This window comes from Gymnodraco acuticeps, unplaced genomic scaffold (genome assembly GCF_902827175.1).
Source record: "Gymnodraco acuticeps unplaced genomic scaffold, fGymAcu1.1, whole genome shotgun sequence".
Classification (NCBI taxonomy): Eukaryota; Metazoa; Chordata; class Actinopteri; order Perciformes; family Bathydraconidae; genus Gymnodraco; species Gymnodraco acuticeps.
This window is the reverse complement of record NW_022991216.1, coordinates 2,791,860-2,806,521: the sequence shown is the minus strand read 5'-3', so window position 1 is coordinate 2,806,521 and position 14,662 is coordinate 2,791,860. Positions and strand designations below refer to the sequence as shown.

Below are 14,662 nucleotides of genomic sequence, written 5' to 3'. Positions count from 1 at the left end.
TGCTGTCTCTAAAATGTAAATGTGATCCGTCAGATGACACCATTAGATTTTAAGGTTAAACCAAAGAAAAGAAAATATCAGTATAAATGTTTTGTACTGATATTTTCATAAATGTTGGTCTTGATTTGCCATCTTAAAATACTTATTTTCTTCTGAAGTCGGACAATCTCAATTCAATTTCCTGATATGCTATTTATGGCCATAAATGCATATGTTTGCTCAGAGATGAAAGTACCATTGTTTCATTATTCATGGGTGGTCCTGAACAATCTCTGCTCTAATTAGCTAACTCACATAAACTGCTGTGACACGGTTATTTTTATTTGGATCAATCATAAGTTACTGTAAGCAATGCTGACACATTCATATATCACATATTAATACACATGACGTCTAAGATCTTTAGTAATTACCAAAGGGAAACATATTTACACACAGCCCTGTCAAATAAATAAAGGAGTGGCTGCATTAAGCGCTATATTATTTACTCCTTTTTTGCTAAGTTTCACTGTGCCCGCCCCTCCCAGACTCTCCCCCAAGAGGCTGCCATTAATTCAGCACAGCCTTCTCAAAGCTTCATAAATGTTAATTAGATCCAAACATCATATTAGAATCTCTTCAGTGGCTTCCAAAGGGCTTGAACGCATGCATATGTATATGTGTATAGCTCCGAGGTATGTTTGTTTGTGTAAAAGTGTACGTTTAAGTTGCACGGCACTGTTACAACATGTGATCTTGTGATGATAGCTGGCCTATAATAACCCTGTCAGAATTAGAATCAGAATACAAGCTGGGACACATTATTTTTCCAGGAGTTTTTGAAAATAAATATTGGATGTCAAAACTAAGATCTAACATTGGCAACATTTTGAAATGTAAGGTAGTAAAAAAAGAAGCAAATATTCACATTTTTTTTAAGTGTATTCTACGTAAAACATGTCTCTTGAAGGAATATTTACTTTGTATTAATTTGTTTTTCAAATGTTTTATTTGTAAGTGACCTGAATTTCCCTACAGGGATCAATAAAGGTGAGGTCCATCTTATCTCATCTTTTCTTATCTTAATTGAACCTAGATTCACCCATGTCAACTAAAATATCTGCAAAAAAGAATAATATCCATAATATGGATACAAATATACACATCACAATGTGTCCTTACCTTCAACACCACGCTCTGGTCAAAGTTGTAAGCACTGGGCCGCCCCTCCAGGGTGGAGAAAGCCACGTTTCCTCCGGTCAGGGGAGAGATATCACTGAACTCATCGGTACATAAAGCATTCCTCTCGTCACCTCCTGGGCGAATGTACTCCTTGTCATCCTTCCCATAGGTCTTCCTGCAAGAGGCGCTGTAATACTGGTAAGGCAACCAGGTCCCATTCTGCTCCGTGCGCTTGTAGATGGCAAAGCTCTCCGGCCGACTGGTGTAGAATTTCAATCGTATATAAGTTATCTCGAAAGCCTTCCCTGTGGAAAACAGATATGATTAGCTCTGAATGGCATCATTGAAAGAATTACTGGTGGAACTAGATCCATTGTAGCTACACAGTCGGATCAGAGGCTGGTTATGTGAGAGACAAATACTGGAGGGTGATAGTTTAGGGCCCAGGAGCAAAAATAAAAGGAAAAAAAGACATAATTGCATTATAGAAATAAGGAAAACAATGGGGGGTAGGCTTAATTTCCCATGCCTCTTTGCAGGGTAAATGAATGTCATTCCTGCAGGACTAGAAGAATCCCAAGGATTATTTTCTCATTATACCAACCATAATGGGCCCCAGCAGTGGTGAAACATAGGTCAAAGGGAAAGAGAATTGTAAGACAAAATAGGTCAATGAGTGCAAAATCACAGGGGAAATGCCAGTGTTGTCCAATCACTGGTTAGGATGTAGTCTGATGCAACATTTGAGGTGCGACAGGAAAGGGATAGATCTAATCGATAGAAAAGTGATTTGTCAACCCACTAAAACACTAAGGAGTGCAATGAGAGGCTGAGGATTGCTTATAACTTAACATATCATTGATTGAATGATAGGTCAAAAATCGAAGGCAAGATTTTAGTCCACCGTACATTTGGTGCCTGGGGTAAAAAAACGAGACTTTTCATGGATTTTTATTTCGCCAGAAACACTGATTTGACTTCAATCTGTTTAAAAGTAAAATGGTTTCAGAGCACAATCTCATCTGGAAGAAGATCTGCAGTAAGCGAGGAGATATACCATATCCAGATTTGCATTTGAGTTGCTGTTAGGGGATTTAGCAGATCAAAATAGGTTTTCGTGTAATGGGTGTTGCATTGTTACTCGAAGAAATGTGAGCAAAGTCATTTAAAGCTTCGAAATAAGTGAAGGGAAGAATCTCCCAGGTATATGTTTAATTAAATGAGAAATGCATTGTGCTATCTTTTTTGCATATTGCATACGCAGATGGCTTGAATTAATGGGGGATTTTGCTTTATAATGTGGAAAACTGAAGAAGGAAAGTCATTGATTGCAACACAGCTGTTTGGTTTTGCAGGAATGTTGACATCTTCTTCCTAATCTCAGAGCAAACGAAGAATCGATGCTTCTCTTTTATCGAGTGGTGTCAATGTTTACTCACTGTGGGGTCGGACACTTCAAACAGTCATCTTGAAGCCATATTGCGGAGGCTTGCAGAGCTATACTTCCTGAATATAAACACGCTCACAGAATGTGCCAAATGTTGTGCAGCTTTACGGGGGATTAACTGGGCAGACACAAACTGAAGTCATATTGAGAACAGACTGAGGAGTAACATGTAGAAATCCTCCTAACAGGCTTCTTCATCGCGCTCTTGGGGATTTGTTTCTACATCATTAGACACTAAGTCTCACCCGCTCTGCAAATTCATCGAGGGATGCAATCCACTGGTACATTCATAATGACATCTGTTGCTTTTCTCTGATAGTCAGAGCTAGGCATTTCTGTCTCTTGTCTCTGCAGCGAGCTCTAATGGTATCTTTCCTTTAGGAGAGAACATTTAGCTTTCATTCACTCCCTGCATGAGGTGAGCTCAGCCCTGCTGGAACTGAGGCAAAAACATAAAAGAGGCAGAAGATGAAGCATTTGTTGAATATCCCATGATGCAATGCAGACTAATTGCAGAGGGTATTTGTATGTTGTTATGCGTAATGTTTAATGATTCGTGATTCATCCACCTTCAGGAGTGCATTCTTAATATATTCATTAGGGTTTAGGCTGTTGAATCGAAACCAAGCCAAGTAACACATAATATCTATAGATAAAATATACCTTAAGATAGAATTCACACATTAATCTTCACAGTTTCAACTCAGTTTATCACCTTCCTAGGTGTGACTTTACAGGGCTGATCGAGAATCTTGTAGCATCACAAATCCAACCAAAGCTGTTCATGTTGCACACCAATAAAAGGACTATTTGGACACAGAGATAAAGAGTAAAGACTATGAGCTGAGGACGTACAGCATCTGACCCTACGCCCAGTCACTAATGTCAACTCAACACAGCTGCCAAAGACCTAGACAGTTTGAGACTAAACTCACCACAAGTACTGTAGACTCAATATTTACAATCTGTTTACTCCCAGATGTTCGTGTTCAGCAAATGCACAGATGAGTGTATTTATCAGCTAATCACGCTGGGTCTTGGTTAACAAATGCAATAGAGTCGACAAGCGTCTTACAGAGAAATGTGTCGCAAATGCGCGGGAATCATTTGAGAGCCTCCTGCCAACTGTGGCAGACTTTTATCATTGTTTTACATCTGAGACAGGATGTTGTTTGTCTTTGACGGCACTGAATGAGAACCAGCTGCAGAAATCTCTGTGTGCTGTGTGTGTGTATCTCACAAAGTCTTTTTTTGTGGGAAAAACCTGACCCCAATTCCGTACCACCAAACCGCCCAGCATTTTTTTCTTTCTCCCCCCCTTCTTGCTCATTATGTTTTGTTTACTCCCCTTGAAGCAGCCCAGCTCCCCCTCTCTTTCTACACTTCCACAGACCCACTCTGACCGGGCTGCAATATATGTCCCTGCATCCCACCGCTGTGTTTATCATCCCAGCTTTCGCCTGCATTCCCTTTCAGAGAGAGCTTGTTTTGTTTGGAGAGGCAAAAGAAAACAGTAATGTTGGAGTAACCCCCCACCAGCAACCCAGATGGATCACAGAGCTTTTATACCGACCGAAAAGATGCCACACATCCGACATTCAGGGATGTGCAGTTACATAAGATGTTTTATGAAAACATAATCTTCGCTCTTTTTTTGGAATTATTAAGGCGCCAGGTTTAGAGAAACACATGTTTTGGAGTAGAACAGAGGGAGCAAAGGTCAATTCAGTCTGAGACAGACAGACATGTGGGTGTCGGGATTGTCTGAAGAATAACAGCCCTGCAGACAACCGGGAAAATACCTCTGCAAAAGTAACATTGGCTGCTTTCTCCAGGAAAAGATCTAGCCTGAGATTATAAACAGCAAAGCCTTTATAGCGTGGCATCTACTTGCTATTGGAAATCAATATGTTCTATTTGATGGAGCGACTTCTGGCCTTCTGAGCATGTGATATAACAGTTCATTTTCAACTTGTGTCGTCATTTTGTCCCTGTTTCTTGTTTCTTTGAAGAAAAGCTCTTTGATGGGGGTCTCCTCCCTACAAAGGGGAGGAGGAGGGAGGACATTTGACCTGTCATGGAAATGTCTAGTTTGGACAGAGTCTTCACTGACTGATTGATGGATGTCCAAACACACCTTATCTTTAAGCTAGTTTGAAACTTTGCTGAAAAGGTGTAAAAAGTACTCAGATCTTGTACTTAAGTTAAAGTAGAAATACCAGAGTGTATGAATTCTCTGTCACAAGCAAAAGCAGAAAAGCATTAGCATCTAAATATACTTAAAGTCAGACCCGGCGCGACGGCGCCGTGGGAGGGCCAGGCCCTCCCATTTGACATTCCTGCCCTCCCCCAATAAACACGTTTGTTTTATTATAAATAAACTGTGAACTTTAATGCTACGGTGTATAGATAGTAACTACAACAAAAATCGTAGGCTACGTCAAATAAATTCATGTATCTTTTGTGATTTGTCCACATTTAGACCAATCACAGCATCACACTACTGTGCCTATTCTGGATTTGTTTTTTATTATGCATTCTATAGACTCCCATTTCTGTTTTAAATTACAAAATGGACATCAGAAATTGGCTTTATTACAAATAAATCGCGATGAGAGAACTGCAGCCGATGGTGCTGCTGGCGACCCTGCACCTGCTGTTGCAGCAGCACGCCGTAAGGTTATATCTTGACCTCGGCAAACCCTAGGGCTGAGTTACGCAAGTACGCACTGCATAATGTGGTGTCGCCGTCGCTCTGTATTATTAGGTTTGCTGCTCCGGTCAACGGTTACCCAAGTTTAAGGCCCAAGCAAATCTGTTGCTGTTATGTTTTCTTTTTATTTCAAATGTGTGCCTTGCTCATGAGCACACAATGTTTCAAAAGTGGTTTCTATATTGCCCTTTATTTGTGTATTGATTTGCGATAGGTGTGTGTATTTACGCAATGCTGTTGGCCATGCTGTTTGATACGATCTATATTGTGCCAGGGCACATGACGGTTTTGTGTGCCCTCCCATGAAAATCATATGCCCTCTGTAGATTTGTTCTGGCGCCGGGTCTGCATGAAGTACCAACAGTAAAAGTACTCATTCTGCAGATTGGCTCATTTCAGAATAATATCAGATGCTATTCTTATAATCATTGATGCATTAGAGAGTGATCAAAGCTGGTAAAGGGACGGCTAATTAATTCTTTCACACACACATACGGGTATTGGGCCGAGGGCGACACCGTACTTCCGGTATCCGCCATTTTACGCGAGGTGCAAGCAGGCCGAGGGTTTAGCCAGCTTCCTGTACTGAATATCATAGTTTATTGCCTTAATCAATATCTAGTCAACTCTAAAATACCACATATATGCAATGGCATGATAATATTATTGTGACAAGTGGGGTATTCACCTGGTGTTTCCAGAAATTAGACGTAGATGCAGCCAAAATCGACAAAGGCCACTTTCGAGGGTCGTTTTTCCATACATCTGCAGGCAGTCTGTAAGGGCAATCCGACAACCCACACAGCTCTAGTTTACGCTGGTAACGACCTAGAGCACACCCCTCAAGTCCAGAGATGTAATCCAAAGCAGCGATTTCTTCGGTCGTTAATTCAGAAAAAAAACCTTGTGCGCTCTGCCTGGCTACATTAGCTAGCTGTTTATATTTGCACCTCCAGGAAAATGGCGTATTTATATATATATATATATGGCGTGCGTTACATTGTGGGTAGCTCGTGACGTCACTGTGCGTGACACTGCAAGACACTGCAAAGTAGCTTGTGGATTTACTCCAGGTGTAACTAAAGTCTTATTTATGATTATATTTCACAACATTATTCCAGATCTGTACAGTAATTTAAGATACAATATAAATCTAGTGGAGAGAAAGTACATTATCTACCTCTGAATTGTAGTACTTTATACCACTGCTTTGCTGTTGTGGTTCACTCTCACCACTTTCAAAGCGTTGCTTTTAGCTAAAAGTGCTCACAGTAGTATGCACCTTAAACAGCTGGCAGGGCCGGCAGGAGCTAGCTTAGCAGCTAATGTTACTAAGCTGCTAACGTTAATATGGTTTAACGGTAGCAGCTAAACTAAATGCTAGACAGCTAATTCCTTTGGGAATTGGAATAAATAAAGTAAAACAAAGCTAAAAGACAGTGAACAATGGACTTACATGCGCCACTTTGCCAAAAACAGGACTCAAATGCGTGTTGCTCGGAAAATGCTGGTTGTGCACACTAGCAGTTGTTAGCTTGCAGTGGGCCTTATCAATGTTTATTTGCAGTGCTGTGTAGTTTTAAGCTTATTTACGCTTCTCCCAAGTGGCCAAACCCCGTCATTACAGGTTACATGTGACATTCGAATTCAATTAAAAATCCTTTTGGATTGCATTTGAATTAAAATACCAAATAGACAAGCTTTCAATCCAACCTTTGAATTCAACATCTTCCCATATGTAGTTTATCTAATTTGTGGCTGAATTGGAGATGATACAGAGAAATTATGAAAATACATCCTTCCATGAGTAATCATCCGCTTATCCTGCAGCCTAAAACACAATGGAATCCATCCCAGCACACATTGGAAAAATCCGACTCACTATCATCACACTATGGGAACGTTTAGTTTAAACCCATAGATTTACTAGAAATAACTGGAAGCATTGTTTCCAAATGATACGTTTCTCACAGGTACCTGAACATGCCGTGTCAGCAATTTATTTTAAACGAGTTGTCTAGGCTACATTTCCACACAGTTACATAACTTTGAGGAAATCGAAATAATGTACAGTAAAATATAGTAATAGCTCATTTGAATACTGGCAGGGTTCAAATGCATTTATAGAATTGTTTGCCATTTTGGATAATATGTTTGAATTCCCTCTTTTGGGTGAGATAATATGTATACAACCTGAAGGTAGCCTGAAAATAATAAATGATTAATTTGTCTGTAAGTCCCTGTTGAGTTCTCGTATTGGTAATGTATTATACAGTATTGTTCTGTTATAGTGAACAATGAAGGAGGAACAAATAAATGCACAGGAAATAATGTGTTTAACCTGTAACTGCCAATTCAAGTTTAAAGAGTCACATTTATAAGATTAAGTCTTTTTTTTTAAAAGGAATTACCGTATTCATTCGGTTACAAGGTGGGCCTTAAGTAATATTCTTCAAGTGGGCCGAAATTCTATAGGCCCTTGCTTTGACTCTCTACCTACACACACACACACACACACACACACACACACACACACACACACACACACACACACACACACACACACACACACACACACACACACACACACACACACACACACACACACACACACACACACACACACACACACACACACACACACACACACACACACACACACACACACACACACACACACACACACACACACACACACCCACACACACACACACACACACACACACACACACACACACACACACACACACACACACACACACACACACACACACACACACACACACACACACACACAAGTTGGAAAGGTAATTTCTTAGAAAGTGTTGCATTAATGCTTTGAAATTAATCACCACATTTGAATTCAGTTAAAGTTACAAATGTGGTCTGTTACTTCATTTCAGCAGCATGGTAATGGGATAATGAGGCTAACGGCTCAGGCTGGTCTCATGAAATGTTGTGAAATGAGGAATGTCTTCAAATGCAAATATGTACGCATTGTACAATAAGCGTGTCAAATGCATTTTCTCCAAGGAAAAGAGTATGTCAAGGAAGCAATCCTAAAAACGTGTATTATTAACACAGGGATAATGCAGCGTGGTAAAAATTATTTTACATTTGCTTTTTAATGTGAAAACCCCAATGTAGTTCCAGGTAACGTAAAGTTGAATGATTTAAGCTTTTTCCCAAGACTTAACCCTGACCACAATCATATCTTACTGTAAAAAAGCATGAACACAGCCCAAACCTGTCTTTGTATTAACAAAGGATGGTTGGCCTAAAATGTGTTACGTGCATTGATTATATGAGTAGCTGTAAGTAAAGCTCTAAACAAAATAAAAGTGTTCAAATTGAACAACTGCCAGAGCTCCTGCTGGAGAAACATTATGTTTACATAATTTGTGCCAGCAAAACGTAGCTTATTTTTCACAAATCAAATCAAAATATCAAAAGAAACCGCAATTATGATCCACTTAGTTTCCCAAATTCATTAAGCAAATGTTCATACACTTACTCAACAATGCTCGATGTATTTGTGCCCTTAACTGCATCATAAGTTATATTGATTAAAATCACTGCAAATGGACAAGGCAAAAACAAAGGCTTTCTCACTTGGTGTAGGAGTTGCATACTTTGTTTAGTATGATCCACTCAAGGCAAGTCGTTTTTTATTTTGTAGATACTTAAACGTTTTGACAGGAACAGTATTCACTATAGGCCTTTGACTATGTTTCAAAACACCAACATATAATCTTTGTTTAAAACACATCTCTAAAGGGATTTCTCCATGAACATTTTAAAGTAAAGGGGAACATTTGCATAATTGTAAGTGACAGAAAACCTGCTGACCAAACCCTTGACTATGCAAAGAGGACTCTTGATGGGGGGGTTCATAAAATATACCTCCCTGAAAAGTATAAGTTTATCTTTTTGAATTCCAAGTACATTTTTATGTAAATTCCTGACTAACCTTAGTTGGTCCTCCTTTCCTTATCGTAGTCTTATTCCTGCCAAACTTGGGGCTTTACTGTAGGTTATCTGCTGCATATTTCCTGGAATTTCTCCGAAGATATTAAGTGGCTTATGTTTTTTCTACAGTCAGTTGTTCAGTATGTTTGTTTTGGCAAGGTTGAAAACATTAAATGAGCCTCCAGCAGAAGATTGTTGTTATATTTTGTATTGGAATGTTGTGGATTTAAGATAAAATAGTTACTTAAAGGTTGATTTCTGGCCTAGGCCTAATCAGAAACATCTTTCAATGTGTGGTGGCTGCATTTGAGTTGTCCTGGCCCAAATCACACCCAAGAAAAAAGCCTTATCAAGTTGAGTTGTGACTGTTTGGTGTCAGCCAGATTCAGATGGCCTCATCACCAATACTCCATGGTAGTACGTGAGCTGAATGTAAACTTGGGCCAGCACTGAACCATCACTCTGGTTGCTATCTCGGCATGTCAGATGCATGTGTCATCCTCATCCACTTTAAATCCCACCAAATTCTCAGACATGCCCTTGTGGTTATGTGCTCACAAATACTCCAAGTCTAAGCCATGTCTGGCCCAAAGTCTGTTTTATGAAGACAGCACAAAGCTGTAACTGAATAATACAAATCATGTGTTATTGAGCACGGCTGTTTCATATTAAAGATTTCCCCATCGATGGACTTGCAGTACAAAGGGTGATATATCAAGATACTTACTGCACCACATGAAAAGTGCTGAAACCTCAACTTAACTTGTGCAAGGACAACTAACATGCATTGATCTGAAATCCTATCACCAGATTCTAACACTGGAAACCGTCTGCATTAGAGCGCTAAATCTATTACTGATATTCATATTCTATTCTGGGACAAATGCAGTCCTCATGAAAAGCTTTCAACCACTTTGAAAAGGAAATAGGACATTATATACAACATTATAGGACCATAATTGAACCCTGAGGACTCACAGGCATGACCTAGTTCACTCAACCTGGCAGCAAACTGCACTGGGAAGCAAAACCTAAGGATTCTGGGGTCAGACTACACTAAGGGTGTACTGCTGTTATGCTCTTACCGAGGTGTAGGGTGATGTTGACAGAATTAGGGTGCTGGACACCATAAAACATGGACTGGCTCTGCCACCAGGTGCGCTCCTTATCCATGTGGAAGTCTGTGAGGAGGCTGGCGTTGTGGCTCAGTTCTGGATCTGACGCGTCACAGTGGTGGCAAGAGCGCGTGGAGCCGGTCTGCATGCAGTAGTCCTCAGGTGGGGAACCACACACATTGGACACCACCACTGTGCGGTTGAAGGCAATGTTCTCAAACTTGGGCATGCAGCGGCTCGGGGCCCCCTCCTCATCCAAGCAGGAGTCCATTGCGGCCCAAACAAAGAGGTGGCAGTGAAGATGAAGAGAGAGAAGAAGGGCAAGGAGAAAAGAGTTCACAGCAAAATATGTCTCCATGGTTAAAGTTATATGTATACTTCACAACTTCATAAAACCACATGCAAAGACGCATCCATGAAGACCCTGACTTGAGAGAAGTAATCCAACAACAAAAATTAAGTCCAGTGTGAGAGCTTTGTTTCTCTGTTTGCTGTGTCTCTGGTGAGTCTCCAACATATGTTCTCCCTCTGTGGAGAGGAATGAAGTTGGTGCAGGAACTCCTTTCATGAGGGTCAGCATGAGACAGACAGAGGAGGAACAGGAGTGGGGGCTGGAGGTTGCAAAATTCCATGAAAACTTCTCCACCTGCTGGTTAACACAAGTAACATACCAGTATTAGCTTCAGATGTAAAGCAGGCTCTGAAATAATAATCTCTTTTGACAGGAAAAACACATTCTCTAACATATTTAAATAACACTGCAGTGAGGTTGTTGCTCCTCTGGGCATTGCGGTAGTGAAGCACCTGCCTGCATTCACCACTTACAGGAACGCACAATATTGTCGATATGGTGATAAATGTACTTGGCAGTTGGCCCTACAGCAGGACGTTCGGGTAAATGCTGACTCTAGTGATTCACAGAGGGAGACTAGGTGCTAAAACTGTCTAGAATATTTCAGCGGGCGCAGGTCATCTCCATAAAGAGATGTCGCCCTGGGGAGTTCTGTGACCTAAAGGGACAATTTATTTATAAAAATAGAGGAGCAAAGGAGCCGCACTGCTTTTTCAGCAACATCTGCTCAAGGCCGAGCCACCATGAAAAGTGAAAGCTGGTTTGCATATCCTTGTGATTCATACGGATTGCTCAGTGTCCCATTCACCACCAGCCATGAATTGAAAGGTGGGAAACTAAGGCGAGTAATTCATCACCAATATTAACCCGATTACCTAATGCTGGGGAGGCTCACTGCGAAGTAGTTCAGATGACAGTTTACAGTGGAGGGAATTCCAGCTCATCGTCAGCCTTCCTGTGCACTTATCCTTGTTGATGATTGGATCCTGGACTGTGTAAACCGTTTTAAACAGTTAACACAGAGCAATTTTTCCAGATCTGAATTATGTATCTGCTTGACAGTATGTGTAGAACATACACAATGTAAAAACACATGTTAAACAAACACTGATTCCCTTTATATGCTGATTAAATCAGTGTAATTTTTTCATCCATGGGACTTTTTGCTTTACTCTAATGTGTTTATTTAAATGATCGGCATTGTGCAGATAATTTTAAAAGTGTGAACTAGGGCTAGGGAATCCTTAAAATATACAAACGTTTCTTTCGCAGTTCCCAACAAGTTATACAATTAATTTGACACCTTTTTTCTACTAAAGCTAATTCAAAAATGTAAAATGTTATAGATGCCATTGCTCCAACTAAGGTAAAGGAAGTGTCTGGCAAGAAAATATCTCCATGGAGAAAGGCCATGAGCGTGAAAACAGAAAAAAGAGAATGTCGAAAAGCTGAACGCAGGTGGTGAAAAACAAATCTCCAGGTTCACTTTGAAATCTATAAAGAGAGACTTGGCCTTTATAATTTGGAATTGAAAAACGCACGACAATCGTTCTTCTCTGACATCATTACCAAAAACAAAAACAACGCACGTGCCTTGTTTGCTACCGTCGACAGACTAACTAACCCCCCAGTGTCAGTAGCCTCTGAATTTCTATCCACCAGGGCGTGCAATGATTTTGCCTTTTTCACTGACAAAATTCAGAACATCAGACAAGCAGTCAGTGCCTCTGCATCAGGAACAGCAAATGTGTTGTCTCTGTGTCCACTTAACATCAATTCAGACATCATGACACAATTCCATCAGATTAATGATAAAAACCTAGAGGACATTATTCAACTTCTGAAATCCTCCTCTTGCTGCCTTGATATTATTCCAACAGGATTTTTCAAAGATGTTTTGCCTCAGATCAACTTCATATAGTAAACAAATCTCTTCACTCAGGTATTTTTCCTTCAGTAATGAACAATTACAGGCCTATATCAAACCTGCCATTTCTAGGTAAAATCATTGAAAAAGTTGTTTTTCAACAGTTGAGTAATTTCTTGCATTTAAATAACTGTTTTGATGTGTTCCAGTCAGGCTTTCGTCCAAACCACAGCACTGAGACTGCTCTTGTAAAGGTCTTTAATGACATCCACTTAAACACAGACAGTGGCAGAACTTCAGTGTTAGTATTATTAGATCTCAGTGCTGCGTTTGACACTGTTGACCACAGCATATTACTAGACCGACTGGAGAACTTGGTGGGACTTTCGGAAACAGTTCTGAATTGGTTTGAATCCTACTTAAAGGACAGAAACAACTTTGTTTCTATAGGTAAATACACATCTGAGTTGACAAATATGACATGTGGGGTTCCTCAAGGCTCCATCTTGGGGCCTCTTCTCTTTAACATCTACATGCTACCACTGGCTCAGATAATGAAGAACAACAAAATAAGTTACCATAGCTATGCAGATGACACACAAATTTACGTAACAATTTCACCAGGAGACTATGCTCCAATTCAAACACTGAGTAAGTGCATTGAACAAATCAATGACTGGATGTGTCAGAACTTTCTCCAATTAAACAAAGATAAAACTGAGGTAATGGTTTTTGGAGCCAAGGCAGAACGTATAAAAGTTAGCGCTGAGCTTCAGTGTGCAATGTTCAAAACAACAGATAAAGCCAGCAATCTAGGTGTAGTCATGGACTCTGACCTGAGTTTCAACAGTCACATTAAAACAGTTACTAAATCAGCCTACTATCACCTAAAGAATATATCTAGGATTAAAAGACTAATGTCACAACAGGATTTGGAAAAACTTGTCCATGCTTTTATCTTCAGTAGACTCGACTACTGCAATGGTGTCTTCACAGGTCTCACTAAAAAATCTATTAGGAAGCTGCAGCTGATTCAGAACGCCGCTGCTCGAGTCCTCACTAACACTAAGAAAGTGGATCACATCACTCCTGTTCTGAAGTCTTTACACTGGCTTCCTGTGTGTCAAAGAATAGATTTCAAAATACTGCTGCTGGTTTATAAAGCACTGAATGGTTTAGGCCCAAAATACATTTCTGACCTCCTGCTAAATTATGAACCATCCAGATCTCTCAGGTCTTCAGGGACTGGTCAGCTTTCTGTCCCCAGAGTCAGAACTAAACATGGTAAAGCAGCGTTCAGTTATTATGCTCCAAATATCTGGAACAAACTCCCAGAAACCTGCAGGTCCGCTGCAACTCTAACTACTTTTAAATCCAGGCTGAAGACTTTTCTTTTTGTCGCTGCTTTTAATTGAACTATTCATATCTTAGACTGCACTGTAACTTTTATCCATGTACTTTTTTTCTTTTAATGTTTAATTGACTGCACTGTAACTTTTATCCATGTATTTTTTCTTTTAATGTTTATTTTATTAGCTTTTCTTTTTAATGACTGATTTTAAATGCCATTTTCTTAATCTCTTTCATTTTTTGTAAAGCACTTTGAATTGCCTTGTGTTGAAAAGTGCTATATACATAAACTTGCCTTGCCTTGCCTTGCCTAAAGCATCCAGTGGCCTAAAATGCCACCACCACTCCCCCCTTTCAAATATTGTTACACAAATACTTTAAACAAAACTTTCAAATATAACAAATATCTAAACTCGCATGTCATATTGAATTGAACATTTTCAGTGATTTTATGCAAGCAAAACCAAGAGTATTATCTTCTAGATATTAACACTAAAGGATCAAATGCTGGTATTGTTTCAATGTCACAATCTCTAGACCACTTGCTAGTAGGTTTATAACGGTCAATTCCTTCATTTTCCTAGTGCTGATGCCCAGTCTGAGTGTGTGTCCTGTATACTTGAACTCTCCTGATGGCTTCCTGAGTGTGCTTGCTCTACAAGTCGATACACAGCTCCATCTATAGTGT

At 39.9% G+C, this 14,662-nt stretch overlaps 1 protein-coding gene across 1 annotated transcript in view; it reads right to left on the bottom strand.

Annotated features, from left to right (window-relative positions):
• Positions 1 to 10,962, bottom strand: part of lamc3 (laminin, gamma 3) — a 133,013-nt gene extending 122,051 nt beyond the window's left edge. Inside the window, exons 1-2 of the mRNA XM_034238942.1 lie at positions 10,376 to 10,962; positions 1,162 to 1,466 (exon numbers count right to left, since the gene is read on the bottom strand). Coding sequence (XP_034094833.1) covers positions 1,162 to 1,466; positions 10,376 to 10,763 — 693 coding nt within the window. The 5' untranslated portion in view covers positions 10,764 to 10,962. The remainder of the gene's footprint in view (positions 1 to 1,161; positions 1,467 to 10,375) is intronic.
• Between the last annotated feature and the right edge of the window lie 3,700 nt (positions 10,963 to 14,662).